General features: G+C 39.1%; 1 protein-coding gene across 5 annotated transcripts in view; it reads right to left on the bottom strand.

Annotated features, from left to right (window-relative positions):
• The window catches only part of REPS2 (RALBP1 associated Eps domain containing 2), a 238102-nt gene that overhangs the window by 15769 nt on the left and 208279 nt on the right, over positions 1-14054 (bottom strand). For all 5 annotated transcript variants that reach the window (XM_082609610.1, XM_082609612.1, XM_082609611.1 and 2 more), the window contains exon 17: positions 10307-10412. In XM_082609610.1, coding sequence (XP_082465736.1) covers positions 10307-10412 — 106 coding nt within the window. The remainder of the gene's footprint in view (positions 1-10306; positions 10413-14054) is intronic.

Here is a 14054-nt window from a genome sequence, read left to right as displayed (position 1 = left end):
GAAAGCCCAGAGATAAACCCACGCCCATATGGTCACCTTACCTTTGATAAAGGAGGCAAGAATATACAATGGAGAAAAGACAGCCTCTTCAATAAGTGGTGCTGGGAAAACTGAACAGCTACATGTAGAAGAATGAAATTAGAACACTTCCTAACACCATACCCAAAAATAAACTCAAAATGGATTAAAGACCTAAATGTAAGGCCAGACACTATCAAACTCTTAGAGGAAAACACAGGCAGAACACTCCATGACATAAATCACAGCAAGGTCCTTTTTGACTCACCTCCTAGAGAAATGGAAATAAAGACAAAAATAAACAAATGGGACCTAATGAAACTTCAAAGCTTTTGCACAGCAAAGGAAACCACAAACAAGAGGAAAAGGCAACCCTCAGAATGGGAGAAAATATTTGCAAATGAAGCAACGGACAAAGGATTAATCTCCAAAATTTACAAGCAGCTCATGCAGCTCAATATGAAAAAAACAAACAACCCAATCCAAAAATGGGCAGAAGACCTAAATAGACATTTCTCCAAAGAAGATATACAGATTGCCAACAAACAAATGAAAGGATGCTCAACATCACTAATCATTAGAGAAACGCAAATCAAAACTACAAGGAGGTATCACCTCACACCAGTTAGAATGGCCATCTTCAAAAAATCTACAAACAATAAATGCTGGAGAGGGTGTGGAGAAAAGGGAACCCTGCCGCACTGTTGGTGGGAATGTAAATTGATACAGCCACTATGGAGAACAGTACGGAGGTTCCTTATAAAACTAAAAATAGAACTACCATGCGACCCAGCAATCCCACTACTGGGCATATACCCTGAGAAAAGCATAATTCAAAAGGAGTCATGTACCACAATGTTCATTGCAACTCTATTTACAGTAGTCAGGACATGGAAGCAACCTAAGTGTCCATCAACAGATGAATGGATAAAGAAGATGTGGCACATGTATACAATGGAATAGTACTCAGCCATAAAAAGAAACCAAATTAAGTTAGCTGTAGTGAAGTGGATGGACGGAGAGACTGTCATACAGAGTGAAGTACGTCAGAAAGAGAAAAATAAATACCGTCTGCTAACACATATATATAAAATCTAAAAAAACCCAAAATGGTTCTGAAGAACCTAGGGGCAGGACAGGAATAAAGACTCAGACTTAGAGAATGGACTTGAGGATGCGGGGAGCGGGAAGGGTAAGCTGAGGCGAACTGAGAGAGTGCCATGGACTTATATATACTACCAACTGTAAAATAGATAGCTAGTGGGAAGCAGCTGCATAGCACAGGGAGATCAGCTCGGGGCTTTGTGACCACCTAGAGGGGTGGGATAGGGAGGGTAGGAGGGAGGGAGACACAAGAGGGAGGAGATATGGGGATATATGTATATGTACAGCTGATTAACTTTGTTATAAAGCAGAAACTGACACACTATTGTAAAGCAATTATACTCCAATAAAGATGTTAAAAAAAAAGATCAACAAATAGGTTAATAGAATGGAATAAGAACCCATAAATAAATCACACTTATATAGTCATTAGATTTTTGACAAAGGCACCAGAGTAATCCAAGGAGGAAAAGAAACCCTTTTCTTCAAATGGCTCTAGATTAATGAGATACTGGTATGGAAAAAAATGAACCTTGACCCTAATCTCACAGCATATATAAAATTTAATTCAAAATGTATCATAGGGCTTCCCTGGTGGTGCAGTGGTTGAGAGTCCGCCTGCCGATGCAGGGGACACAGGTTCGTGCCACGGTCCGGGATGATCCCACATGCTGCGGAGTGGCTTGGCCCATGAGCCATGGCCGCTGAGCCTGCGCGTCCGGAGCCTGGGCTCCGCAACGGGAGAGGCCACAACAGTGAGAAGCCTGGGTACCGCAAAAAAAAAAAAAAAAAAAAAAAAGTATCATAGATATTGGTGCAGCCACTGTGGAAAACACTATGGAAGTTCATTTAAAAAATTAAAAATAGAACTACCAGGGGTGATGTCAGCAGCACGGCTGAGTAAGACATCCTTCGTCCATATCCCCCGCCAATAACAATTTGGCCTCTATTCACAGACAAAGTGCCTTTTTGGGAGCTTTGGGATCCAGCACCATACACCAAGCGATCCAGCATCATACACCAAGGGACCCAGGAGGAGTCTCATCCAGCCACGCATCGGGTAATAGGCACATAGACCTCAGTTCCGGCTCTGGACCCAGCAGGGGCCCATGAAGCAGCTCTAGCCCCTCTCGGCCACAGTCCAGGAGACCCTGGAAAACACTGTTTTAGAAAATCACCCACAGATGAAACAGCCTTTGTGGAAGTTCAAGTTTCAAGCAGAGAAGTTCCAGCACAATGCTAGAGAAAAATAATACAAGTCTAGATGCACTGGGGAGGGTAAGAAGAATTGTTTGACTACTCACATCACCTTCTCACAAAGCAGCACAGCTTAGGACTAAAAAAGATCTTGGCCTATGATTTCTCTCATGGGTGAAGGAAGAGTGCATGCGTGAGCACCCAGTTTCCCTGGCTGTGTGGGACACTGTCAAAGAGGCTCATTCCTGTCTCGCCCCATCCAGAGCACTGAATTGTGAACTGCATGACTGGGGGGTGGGGAGGGGGAAGAGGCTGGAGAGTGGCAAACAGGACTCTCAAAAGAGGATTAAAGGAACATGGATCTTACTAAATGTGTCCCAGGACTCCATCAAGAAGCCCACCCATAAGCCCCTGGGGATCCTCCAACTGGCCATGGGGCACTCTCAGCACTCCATGGGACTTACACACACCACCAACTTGTGGCAAGCCTCCTGTTCACATTCCTGATGACAGCAGCATGACTGACTGAGCACATACAGAAAGCCTTGCTGGCCCAAATCTGTGGACCATGAGAGACCACAAATTTGAGCGGTAGTGCCATCTTTGGGAAACAAAAAGGAAGCTGTTAGCAGTTGGCCTCGTGTTGTGCAGGATCAGAATAAGGCATACAAGCTTAAGAATTCTGCCACAAGAAGGAACAAGAAATGTTGAGCAAGTGTACCCACAGAAGATCCAAGAACTTCTCAGAATCTCTAATAGGGCTGATAGAAAGTATTTCTCTCCTGAAGGCAGTTAGTAAAGATTGGACGAGGTGACTGCTACTTCAAATGTGAAGACAGCAACACAAAACTTCAAGGAAACGTGATGCCACCAAAGAATTAAAATAATCTTCCAGTAACCAATCCCAAAGACATGAAGATCTATGATTTTCCCAATAAAGAATTTTAAATGGCTATTTTAAGGAAACTCAATGTGCTGCAAGAAAACACAGAAAGAGAAGTCAATTAATTCAGGAAAACTACACTACACGAATAAAATGAGAAGTTTAACAAAGAGATAGAAATCATAAAAAAGAACTATACAGAAATTCTGGAGCTGAAGAATGCAATGAATGCAATTAAAAATATAATACAGAACATCGACATCTGAATGGATCAAGCAGAAGAAAGAATCTGAGATAGAAGACAGGGATTTTGAAACTATCCAGTCAGAGAAGAACAAAGAAAAAAGAATTTAAAAGAATGAAGAAAGGTACGTGATCTATGGGATGTCATCAAAAGAAACAGTTTGTGAATTATGAGAGTTCCTGAAGTTGAAGAGAGAGAGAAGAGGGCAGAAAGCTTATTTGAAGAAATAATGGCTGAGAACTTCCCGAATCTCGGGAGACATATGGATATCCAAGTTCATGAAGCTCACAGATCATTAAACAAACTCAACTTAAGAGTTCCTCTTGGGCTTTCCTGGTGGCACAGTGGCTAAGAATCCACCTGCCAATGCAGGGGACACAGGTTCGAGCCCTGGTCTGGGAAGATCCCACATGCCGCGGAGCAGCTAAGCCCGTGCGCCACAACTACTGAGCCTGTGTTCTAGAGCCCGTGTCCCACAACAAGAGAAGCCACCGCAATGAGAAGCCCGTGGGCACTGCAACGAAGAGTAGCCTCTGCTCGCCAAAACTAGAGAAAGCCCGCGCAGCAACAAAGACCCAATGCAGCCAAAAATAAATAAATAAAATAAATAAATTTATTTTTTTTAAAAAAGAGTTCCTCTTTAAGACTCATTATAATAAATTTGTCAAAAATCAAAGACAAAGAGAAAAGTCTTAAAAGCAGCAATAGAAAAGAAGCTTGTAACTTAAAAGGGACCTCTCATAAGGCTATCAGTGGATTTCTCAGCAGGCACCTTTTGAGAGAGTGCGATGATAATCCAAAGTGCTAAGAAAAAGAAAAAAACTGCCAATCAAGAATATGCTATTCAGGGGCTTCCCTGGTGGCGCAGTGGTTGGGAGTCCACCTGCCGATGCAGGGGACGCGGGTTCGTGCCCCAGTCCGGGAGGATCCCGCATGCCGCGGAGCGGCTGGGCCCGTGAGCCATGGCCGCTGAGCCTGCGCATCCGGGGCCTGTGCTCCGCAGCGGGAGAGGCCACAGCAGTGAGAGGCCCGCGTACTGCAAAAAAAAAAAAAAAGAAGATGCTATTCAGCCAAGCTATACTTCAGAAATGAAGGAGAGATAAAGACTTTCCCAGGCAAACAGAAGCTGAGGGAGTTCATCACCACTAGACATGCCTTACAAGAAATGTAGAAAGGAGTTCTTCAAGCTAAATGAAAGGACACTAATTAGTGACATGAAAACATACAATATATTGGGGTAAAGTTAAGTATATAGTCAAATTCAGGATACTCTAATACTGTAATATGGTAGTGCATTAACCACTTAAATCTAGTATAAAGGTTAAAGGAAAAGAATATTAAAAATAACTATAGCTACAATAACTTGTTAATGAATACAAAATATGAAAAGAAGTAAATGATGATATCAAAAACAAAAAGGGGGAAGTAAAAGGATAGAGTTTTTATACACAGTCCAAGTTAAGTTGTTATCAGCATATAATGGACTGTTATATCTACAAGATATTTTACGTAAGCCTCATGATAACAACAAAGCAAATTCAAAAACCTAGAGTAGATTCACAGAAGATAAAGAGAAGACAATCAAAGCATACCATTATGGAAAATCATCAATTCACAAAGGCAGGCAGTAAGAGAGGAAGAAAAGAACAAGAGAACTACAAAATAGCCAGAAAATAGTAACATGGTATTCGTAAATCCTTACCTGTCAACATTCACTTTAAATGTAAGTGAATTAAATTCTCCAATCCAAAGGCATAGAGCAGCTGGATGGATTTAAAAAACAAGACTGAACTATATGCTGCCTACAGGAGACTCATTTCAGTTTTACAGTCACACATAAGAAAGAATGAAGGGATGAAAAAGATATTCCATGCAAGTAGATACCAAAAGAGAACAGGGTAGCTATTCTTTTACCAGACAAAATAGACTTTAGGCCAAAAACTATAACAAGAGACAAAGAATGTCATTATGTAATGTTAAAGGGATTAATTCATAAAGAAAATATAACAACCATAAATATACATGCAGGCAACATCAGAGCACCTAAATATATTAATCAAATACTAAAAGATCTGAAGGAAGAAATAGACAACAATACAATAATAGTAGGGGACTTCAGTACCTTACTTTCAACAGTGGGTATATCATCCAGACAGAAAATCAACAAGGAAATGTTAGACTTGAACTATACTTTATATCAAATGGACCTAACAGACATATACAGAACATTCCAGCCAACAGAAGCAGAATACATATTCTTCTCAAGCACACATGAAATACTCTCAAGGATATATCATATGATAGGTTACAAGATAAGTCTTAGCAGACTTAAGAATATCAAAATCATACCAAGTACCTTTTGCAACTGCAAAGTTATTAAACTAGAAATCAGTAACAGGAAGAAAACTAGAAAATTCAGAAATATGTGGAAATTAAACAAAACACTCCTGAACAACCAATGAGTCAAAGAAGAAGTCAAAAGGGGAATCAAAGAAATATCTTGAAACAAATAAAAATGGAAACACAACATTCTAAAACAAATGGCCGACAGCTACATGAAAATGTGCTCAACATCACTAATCATCAGGGAAATGCAAGTCAAAACCACAATGAGATATCACCTCACACCTGTTAGAATGGCTATCATCAAAAAGATAAGATATAAGTGTTGGCAAGGATGTGGAGAAAAGGAAATGCCTGTGCAATGTTGGTTGGAATGTAAATTGATCCAGCAACTACAGAAAATAGTATGGACGTTTCTCAAAATTAAAAAAAAAAAGAACCATCATATAATCTACCAATCCCACTTTTGAGTATCCAAAGGAAATGAAATCAGGACCTCAAAGGGATATGTGTACTCCCATGTTCACTGCAGCATTATGCATTAATACAATAGCTAAGATATGGAAACAACTTAAGTTTCCATCTACAGACAAATGGATAAAGAAGATGTGGTACATACATACAATAGGGTATTATTCAGCTGTAAGAAAGAAGGAAATTCTGCCATTGTGACACGGATAGACATTGTGGGCACTATGCTAAGTGAAATAAGTCACACAGAGAAAGGCAAATACCATGTGATATCACTTATAGGTGCAATCTAAAAAAGGCCAAATTCATAGAAACAGAGTAGAATGGTGGTTGCCAGAGGCTGGGGGGAGGGGCGTGCAGGAAATGGGGAGATGTTGGGCAAGGGTACATACTTCCAATCATAAGATGAATAAGTTCTGGGGATCTAATGTATAGCATGGTGACTATAGTTAACAATACTGTATTACGTACTTAAAAATTGCTAAGAAAGTAAATCTTAAATGTTCTCACCACATAAAAGAAATGATAATTATGTGAGTGATAAAACAGAATGAAATTTTGCCATTTGCAGCAACATGGATGGACTTGGGGCATTATGCTAAGTGAAATAAGTCAGATAGAGAAAGACAAATACTGTATGATCTCACTTATATGTGGAATCTAAAAAAAAGTCAACAAACTTGTGAATATAACAAAAAGGAAGCAGACTCACAGATATAAAGAACAAACTAATGGTTACCAGTGGGGAGAGAAAAGGGGAAAGGGGCATTATAGGGGTAGGAGATTAAGAGGTACAAATTAATAGGTATAAAATAAGCTACAGGGATATATTGTACAACACAGGGAATATAGCCAATATTTTATAATGACTATAAATGGAGTATAACCTTTAAAAATCCTGAATCAATACATTGTACACCTACAACTTACATAATATTGTACAGCAACTATAGCAACAATACTTCAATAAAAATAAATAATAATAATGAGGGTGAGAGGGAATTTTTAGAGGTGATGGGCAGTTTTATGGCATAAACTGTGACAGACTCATGGATGTATAATTATCTCCAAACTCATCATGTTGCATACATTAAATATGTACAGCTTTACTGAGGTATGTACAATCGTATCTCAATAAAGTAGGTTAAAAAAAACAAATGTTATCATAGATCTAAATGTAAAAGTTATAACAATAAAGTCTTTAGAAGAAAACATAGGAGAATATCTTCATAATTCAGATGTAGGCAAAGTTTCCCTATATAGGAAGAAAGTTAATAAACCATAAGAGGAAAAAATGATAAATCAGACTTTATCAAAATTAAAAAGTTCTGTTCATGAAAAGATTCAGTTAAAAAAATTAATAGGCAAAACAAAGCCTAGAAGAAAACATTCATAAAATATATACCTTGACAAAGGACTGGTAACCAAGATATATAAAAAGCATCTACCTACAACTCCACGAAAAAGGCTTAAATGGCCAAATATTTAGAAAAGACACTTCATAAAATAAAATATATGAAAAGTAAATAATCACATAGAAAAGCGCTAAGGAGATGTAAAATAAAAACTATCTCACCACAGGACTTGCTAAAAATTAAAACAATAACACCAAGTGTTGGCGAGGATAAGGAACAACCAGAACTCTCGCACAGTAGTGGTGGGAGTACTAAACGCTACAACCACTTTGGGAAAAGCTCTAGCAGTTTCTATTAAAACTAATCACACACAATCACCATATTACCTACTAATCCTAATCCTAGAAATTTACCCAAGAGAAACGAGAACATATTCCCACACGAAGACTTATCCAAGAATGTAGTTTTATTCAAAACAGCAAAAACTAGAACCATTTCTGGTGTCCACTAATAGGAAAATTGATAACCAAATTGCAGCATATTCACTCAATAGAATTCCACTCAGCAATAAAAAGGAACAGATTACTGAGACATACAACAATGAAAATGAATCTCAAAAACATAATACTAAGTGAAAGAAGCTTTCCATAAAAGTGCATGTCAGAGGACACCATTTACATAAAGTTATAGAATAGGCAACAGTATGGCCTAAGAAGTTTAGAATAGTGGTTACCTCTATGTGAGTGGGGCAGAAATTAACTGGGAAGGAGCATGAGGGAGCTTTCTGGGGAGATGGTAATGTGCTATATCTTTGATAGGGGGTTGAGATCCATAAGTAGATGCATTTGTTAAAAAGTCAGCAAGTGTACACTTAAGATTTGTACACTCATTGTATGTAAAATTTACAACATGAGAAAAACTTGTAAAAATATTGAACTCTAGTTAATGACATGCATGTTAAAATATTTAGGGGACGCATACAGATGTCTGCAATTTACTTGAAAACATGTTAAAAATAAGATGGACTGAAGGATAGATAAGAGGGATAGAAAAACATGTGATAAAACAAGTATGACGAGATGTGAATGGTAGAACTGAAGTGGTGGCTATGAAAATATTCACTGTATGATTCTTTCAACTTTCTAGTATGCTTGAAAATGTTCATAATAAAATATTAGGGGGAGCTCCCTGGTGGCCTAGTGGTTAGGATTCCGGGCTTTGACTGTCATGGCCTGGGTTCAATCCCTGATCTGGGAACTGAGATCCCACAAGCCACATGGCACAGCCAAAAAAAAAAAAAAAAATTAGGGTGAAGCGGGGTAGTAACGAAAGAGAAAATAAAAAAGGAAGGGACAGCAGAGGTTGCTAAAGAGGAATCACCAGTGAAGTAAAAGGACAAGGAAAGTATGATATCCCAGAAACCAGTTAGAAAAGACATTTCAGAGGAAGGAATGGTCAACGGTCAATGGCATAGATTTTTCTGAAAATCCAAATAATGTTAAAACAGGCCCAAGGAATTTGGCTGTAAGAGGGGTGTAAGTGGAGGAGAATGAAAGCCACAACGAAGCGGAGGGAGAGAAAACTGTTGGTGAGAAATGAGAGACAATAAATGAAAACAACTCTTAAGACACTTGGCTGTGAAAAGGAGACCAGAGAGACGGGGCAGCAGCTGAGGGAGAATGTGGCGTCACTACACTGAACACCAGAGCATGTTTATGTGTGGGTGGCAATGATCCAGTAGAGAATCAGGGGGTGTCGTGGCTGCCCCGAAAATATATGTTTAACTCCCAACCCCCCGTACCTGTAAATGTGACCTTCTATGGAAATAGGCTCTTTGTGGATATAATCTAGTTAGAAATGAGACTGTGCTAGATTAGGGTGAGCCCTAACCCAATGACCGGTATCCTTATAAAGAGAGGGCATGATAAAAAGAGGAATTCGGACACAGACACAGAGAGACACAGAGAAAACGCCATGTGACAGCAGAGGCAGAAACTGGAGTGATGCATCTACCAGCCAAGGACTGCCAGCCACCACCAGAACCCGGAAGAAGAAAGGAAGAATTCCCCCCTAGAGCCTTCAGAGATAGCATAGCTCTGCTGACACCGTGATTCAGACTTCTAGCCTCCAGAGCTGGGAGAGAATAAGTTGCTAGTATTTTAAGCCACCAAGTTTGTAGCGCTTTGTTAGGACAACCCTGGGAAACTAATATAGGGGAGATCAATGGTGAAGAGAAACAGCCGATGAGGATGGGGTAATGTCCTTGAGAAGCTGATATGGAACCATTTCCAAGATCCCAGGGCAGGAGTTAGCCTTCGAGAGGATCAGGGCCACCCTCTTCCATTGAAATACGTATAGCATCATTCATGGAGGATCTAAACAAATGAGGGGTTTACCCAGAAGGCTTGGATAATAAAGAATGCTCCAAAGAGCCTTTGTAATAGCTTCTCTGTCTTTTTAACTAGCACACAATATGCAGCCTGCGTATTAAAGCTACGAGTCTTCCTCTAAGCATACAAGAACCAACCCATGAAACTTAAATACAGCAACTCTGCCTTCCAAAAGGAGTTTGAGAGCAAAGAGCAAGTCTTACCAACAGGAATGGAACCAGATGCTCAGCCAATGTTTGTCAAAACAAAACACAACAGACAGACACAAAGCCTGGTAATCCAAATTCAGGAAGCTCCTTACCTTGAGCTGCTGCTGGAGTTCACTGTTCAACCGGGCCAGCACTGCATTTGCCTCTTTATTTTTGCGGATAGCAGTTTGAATAGCCTTCTTCTGTTTGGAAGACTGTCTACAAAAAAGTACAAACAGTTCACTGAAATAAAACCTAGAGGTCTGGATCCTTGTGGGTCAGAACTCTCCGATTCACAGTAAGTGCTAAACTAACAAGGGGCTAATGTCACAGGGCTCCAAAAATAAAATCAGATATTCACACAGGCAGGCAGGCAGGCACACACCAAAGGAAACAAATTTGTTGGCATGAATTATTTACACCTGAAGTAATTTCCATTTTATAACTTGAAGAAAAGCTGTGAATTGGGCCTTTTCAAACACTCTTCGTTCCATTTATCCAAAGACATTTTAATAACTATTTCTTCCTGACAAATGACATTAACTGAAATGCCCTTTTTGTGCAATCATTAATGGTGTTTAAAAGAACTGCAAGTGGCCCCGTGGACAAGTGTGAAGGAAAAGAACAGAAGAATATTCCCTTTAGCAAAAAATCCTACATTAACTTAGCCAGCCTACATACCTCTCTTTTATTTCTTTATTATTTGGCATGAATGCCTGAGTGTGTATGTGTGTGAGCACGTGTGTGCATGTGCATACACCAACATACATTCTGTGGCACTTGAGAAAAACACAAAAATGTTTTAATACCAGTCTTTCCAAATTAAGTCAAGAGTAAATTCACAGAACAGGTATAACTAAGGGGACCACACATCCCACCCGGCCCATTACAGTCTCTGCTTACACTGCCTGTCTGGCCCTAATTTTTCTTAACACCCTCTTTCCCCCTCAAAACTGTCAATGTGGTTGTAGAACCTACATCCTTATATCCCACAGCAAGAAATACTGAATCCTCAGAGCAAAAGGGCAATCTAGGTTCCCCTAGAAAAACAAACATATTTGTAATCACTGGGAGAAGGGTTCTAGGCCAGAGCGACTGAACGAGAATGCACTGTGACCACTAGAGAGATCTGGTGACTGTTCACTATGAATATACACTATGCTAGCCACTCTGCTCACCTGTAGAAGGCATGCTCCCTCCCCAACAAGTTGAAAGATTAATTTTTTTTTACCCATAAATAGGCAGGGAAGACGCTTCAAAATCTATTTTTTACAAGATATAGATTGGATTTCTGGTTTCAGGATGAGACGGAGTAGGCACACTTCTCTCTATTCCTTCCACTAAATACAGTTAAAACCCTGGACATAATATACAGAATAATATAAGATGACTCTGCAAAGTGAAGTGAAGTGGAGTGAAGAAGGCAAACCAGCTAGGAAACTCAGTACCCAGGGAAAGAATAGCCACGAATTCCCTGGGTTTTCTTTTTCACTTCATGCATCCCATCAATGCCAATGAGAGCAGACAATATAAAGCCTCCCCCAAATTCTGCTCTCTCTAGCCAAAGGACTTGGAAAGGGGCAGCCTAACAAGACAGAAAATTAGACACAATATCCCTCCTGAATACAGATGTAAAATCTTTAATAAAATATTAGCAAACAGAATTCAGCAATATAAAAAACAATTATATATCATGACCAAGAGGAGTTTATTCCAGGGATACAAGACTGATTCAATACTCAAAGAACAATCAATATAATTCACCATCTTAACAGGTGAAAGAAAAAAATCACATGATCATATCAACTAATGTAGAAAAAGCACCTGATAAAACGCAACACCAATTTATAATAAAAACTCTCAGAAAGCTATTAATAGAGGTGAACTTCCTCAACTTGATAAAGAACCTCTACCAAAAAAACTATAGCTAACACCATACTTAATGAAAAACTGAATGGTTCCCCCTAAGCTTAGGAACAAGGCAAAAATTTCTACTCTCATCACTATTTTCAACATAGTGCTGGAAGTCCTAGCCAGCCCAATTATACAAGAAAAGGAAACAAAAGGTACACATATTGAAAAGAAAGAAACGAAACTGTCCCTATTTGCAGATGACACGATGGTCCATGTAGAAAGTTCCAAGGAATCTATAAAAAAACTCCTAGAATTAACAAGTGATTTCCGTAAGGACAGAAGTGAATTTGCAAGATAGATTAATCTACAAAAATCAATAGTATTTTGATATACTAACAATGAACACCTGAAACTCAAAATCAAAAATACAACTTCATTTATAAAGACTCAAGCTGAAATTCTTAGATATATCACAACATATACGTAATTTACATGCTGAGAACTATACAACACTGATGAAAAAAATAAAATAAGATCTAAATAAATAGAGAAATAAATGTTCATGGATTGGAAAACTCAACATAGTAAAAGATGTCAACTCTCCCCAGATTGACATAAAGGTTTAACATAATTCCTATAGAAATCCCAGTAGGATTTTTGTAGCTCAAGACAAAATTATTCTAAAATCAAATGGAAACTCAAAGGAATCAGAATAGCTAAACAATTTTGAAAAATAATTATAAGTGGGAAAAACAGAAGACATATAGCTATAGTATCAAGTGGTGAAGTAGTGAAGATACTAATCTTCGTTACTATCTTGTGTGGTATTGGCAGAGGGAAAGACACATAGATCAATGGAACAGAATAAAGAACCCAGAAATAGACTCACACTAGTACAACCAACTTATTTTTGACAGACGTGCAAAAGCAAGTCAATGGAGAAAGAACAGCCTTTTCAACAAAAGTGCTGAAGCAATTCAATATCCATAGGCCAAAAAATGAACCTTGACCCAAATCTCACACCTTATATAAAAATTAACACAATGGGGCTTCCCTGGTGGCGCAGTGGTTGGGAATCCGCCTGCCAATGTAGGGGACACGGGTTCGAGCCCTGGTCCGGGAGGATCCCACATGCCGTGGAGCAGCTAGGCCCGTGCCCCACAACTACTGAGCCTGCGCTCTAGAGTCCGCGAGCCACAACTACTGAAGCCCACGCGCCTAGAACCCGTGCTCTGCAACGAGAAGCCCGCTCACCGCAACGCAGAGTAGTCCCCGCTCGCCGCAACTAGAGAAAGCCCGCGCGCGGCAACGAGGACCCAATGCAGCCAAAAATAAATAAATAAAAAATTAAAAAAAAAATTAACACAAAATGGATCACCAACTTAAATGTAAAGTGTAAAATTATAAAACTTTTAGAAGAAAACGTAAGAGAAAAAATCTTCAGGACCTAGAGCTTAGTGAAGAGATTTTAGAGGTGACAAGAAAAGCACAATCCATAAAAGGAAAAGAAATAAGTAAGTTGGACTTCCTTAAAATTTTTAAACTTCTGCTCTGCAAAAGACTCTTTTAAGAGGATGAAAAAACAAGCCCCAGACTGAGAGAAAACACTGCAAACCACACTGATTTGTATTTAGAATATATAAAGAACTCTCAAAACTCAACATTAAAAAACATTTCAATTAGAAAATGGGCAAAGGAGATGAAGAGACATGTCACCAAAGAGGACACATGATGGCAAATACACACATGAAAAGATGTTCTAGCCATTAGGGAAATGCAAATTAATACCACAGTGGGATACCACTACACACGTATTAGAACAGCTAAATTTAAAAAACAGTGACAATACCAAATGCTGGTGAGGATGTGGAGACACTGAACCTCATACAGTGCTGGTGGGAAGATAAAATGGTACAGCCATTTTGGAAAACAACTTGGCAGTTTCTTTAAAAACTAAATATACACTTAGCACACAACCCAACAATCACACTTTTGGACATTTAGCCC

Source organism: Mesoplodon mirus, assembly GCF_964341445.2.
Source record: "Mesoplodon mirus genome assembly, chromosome: X".
NCBI classification, from domain to species: Eukaryota; Metazoa; Chordata; class Mammalia; order Artiodactyla; family Ziphiidae; genus Mesoplodon; species Mesoplodon mirus.
Note: the sequence above shows the minus strand (reverse complement) of the source record. Positions and strands in the feature narration are given on the sequence as shown.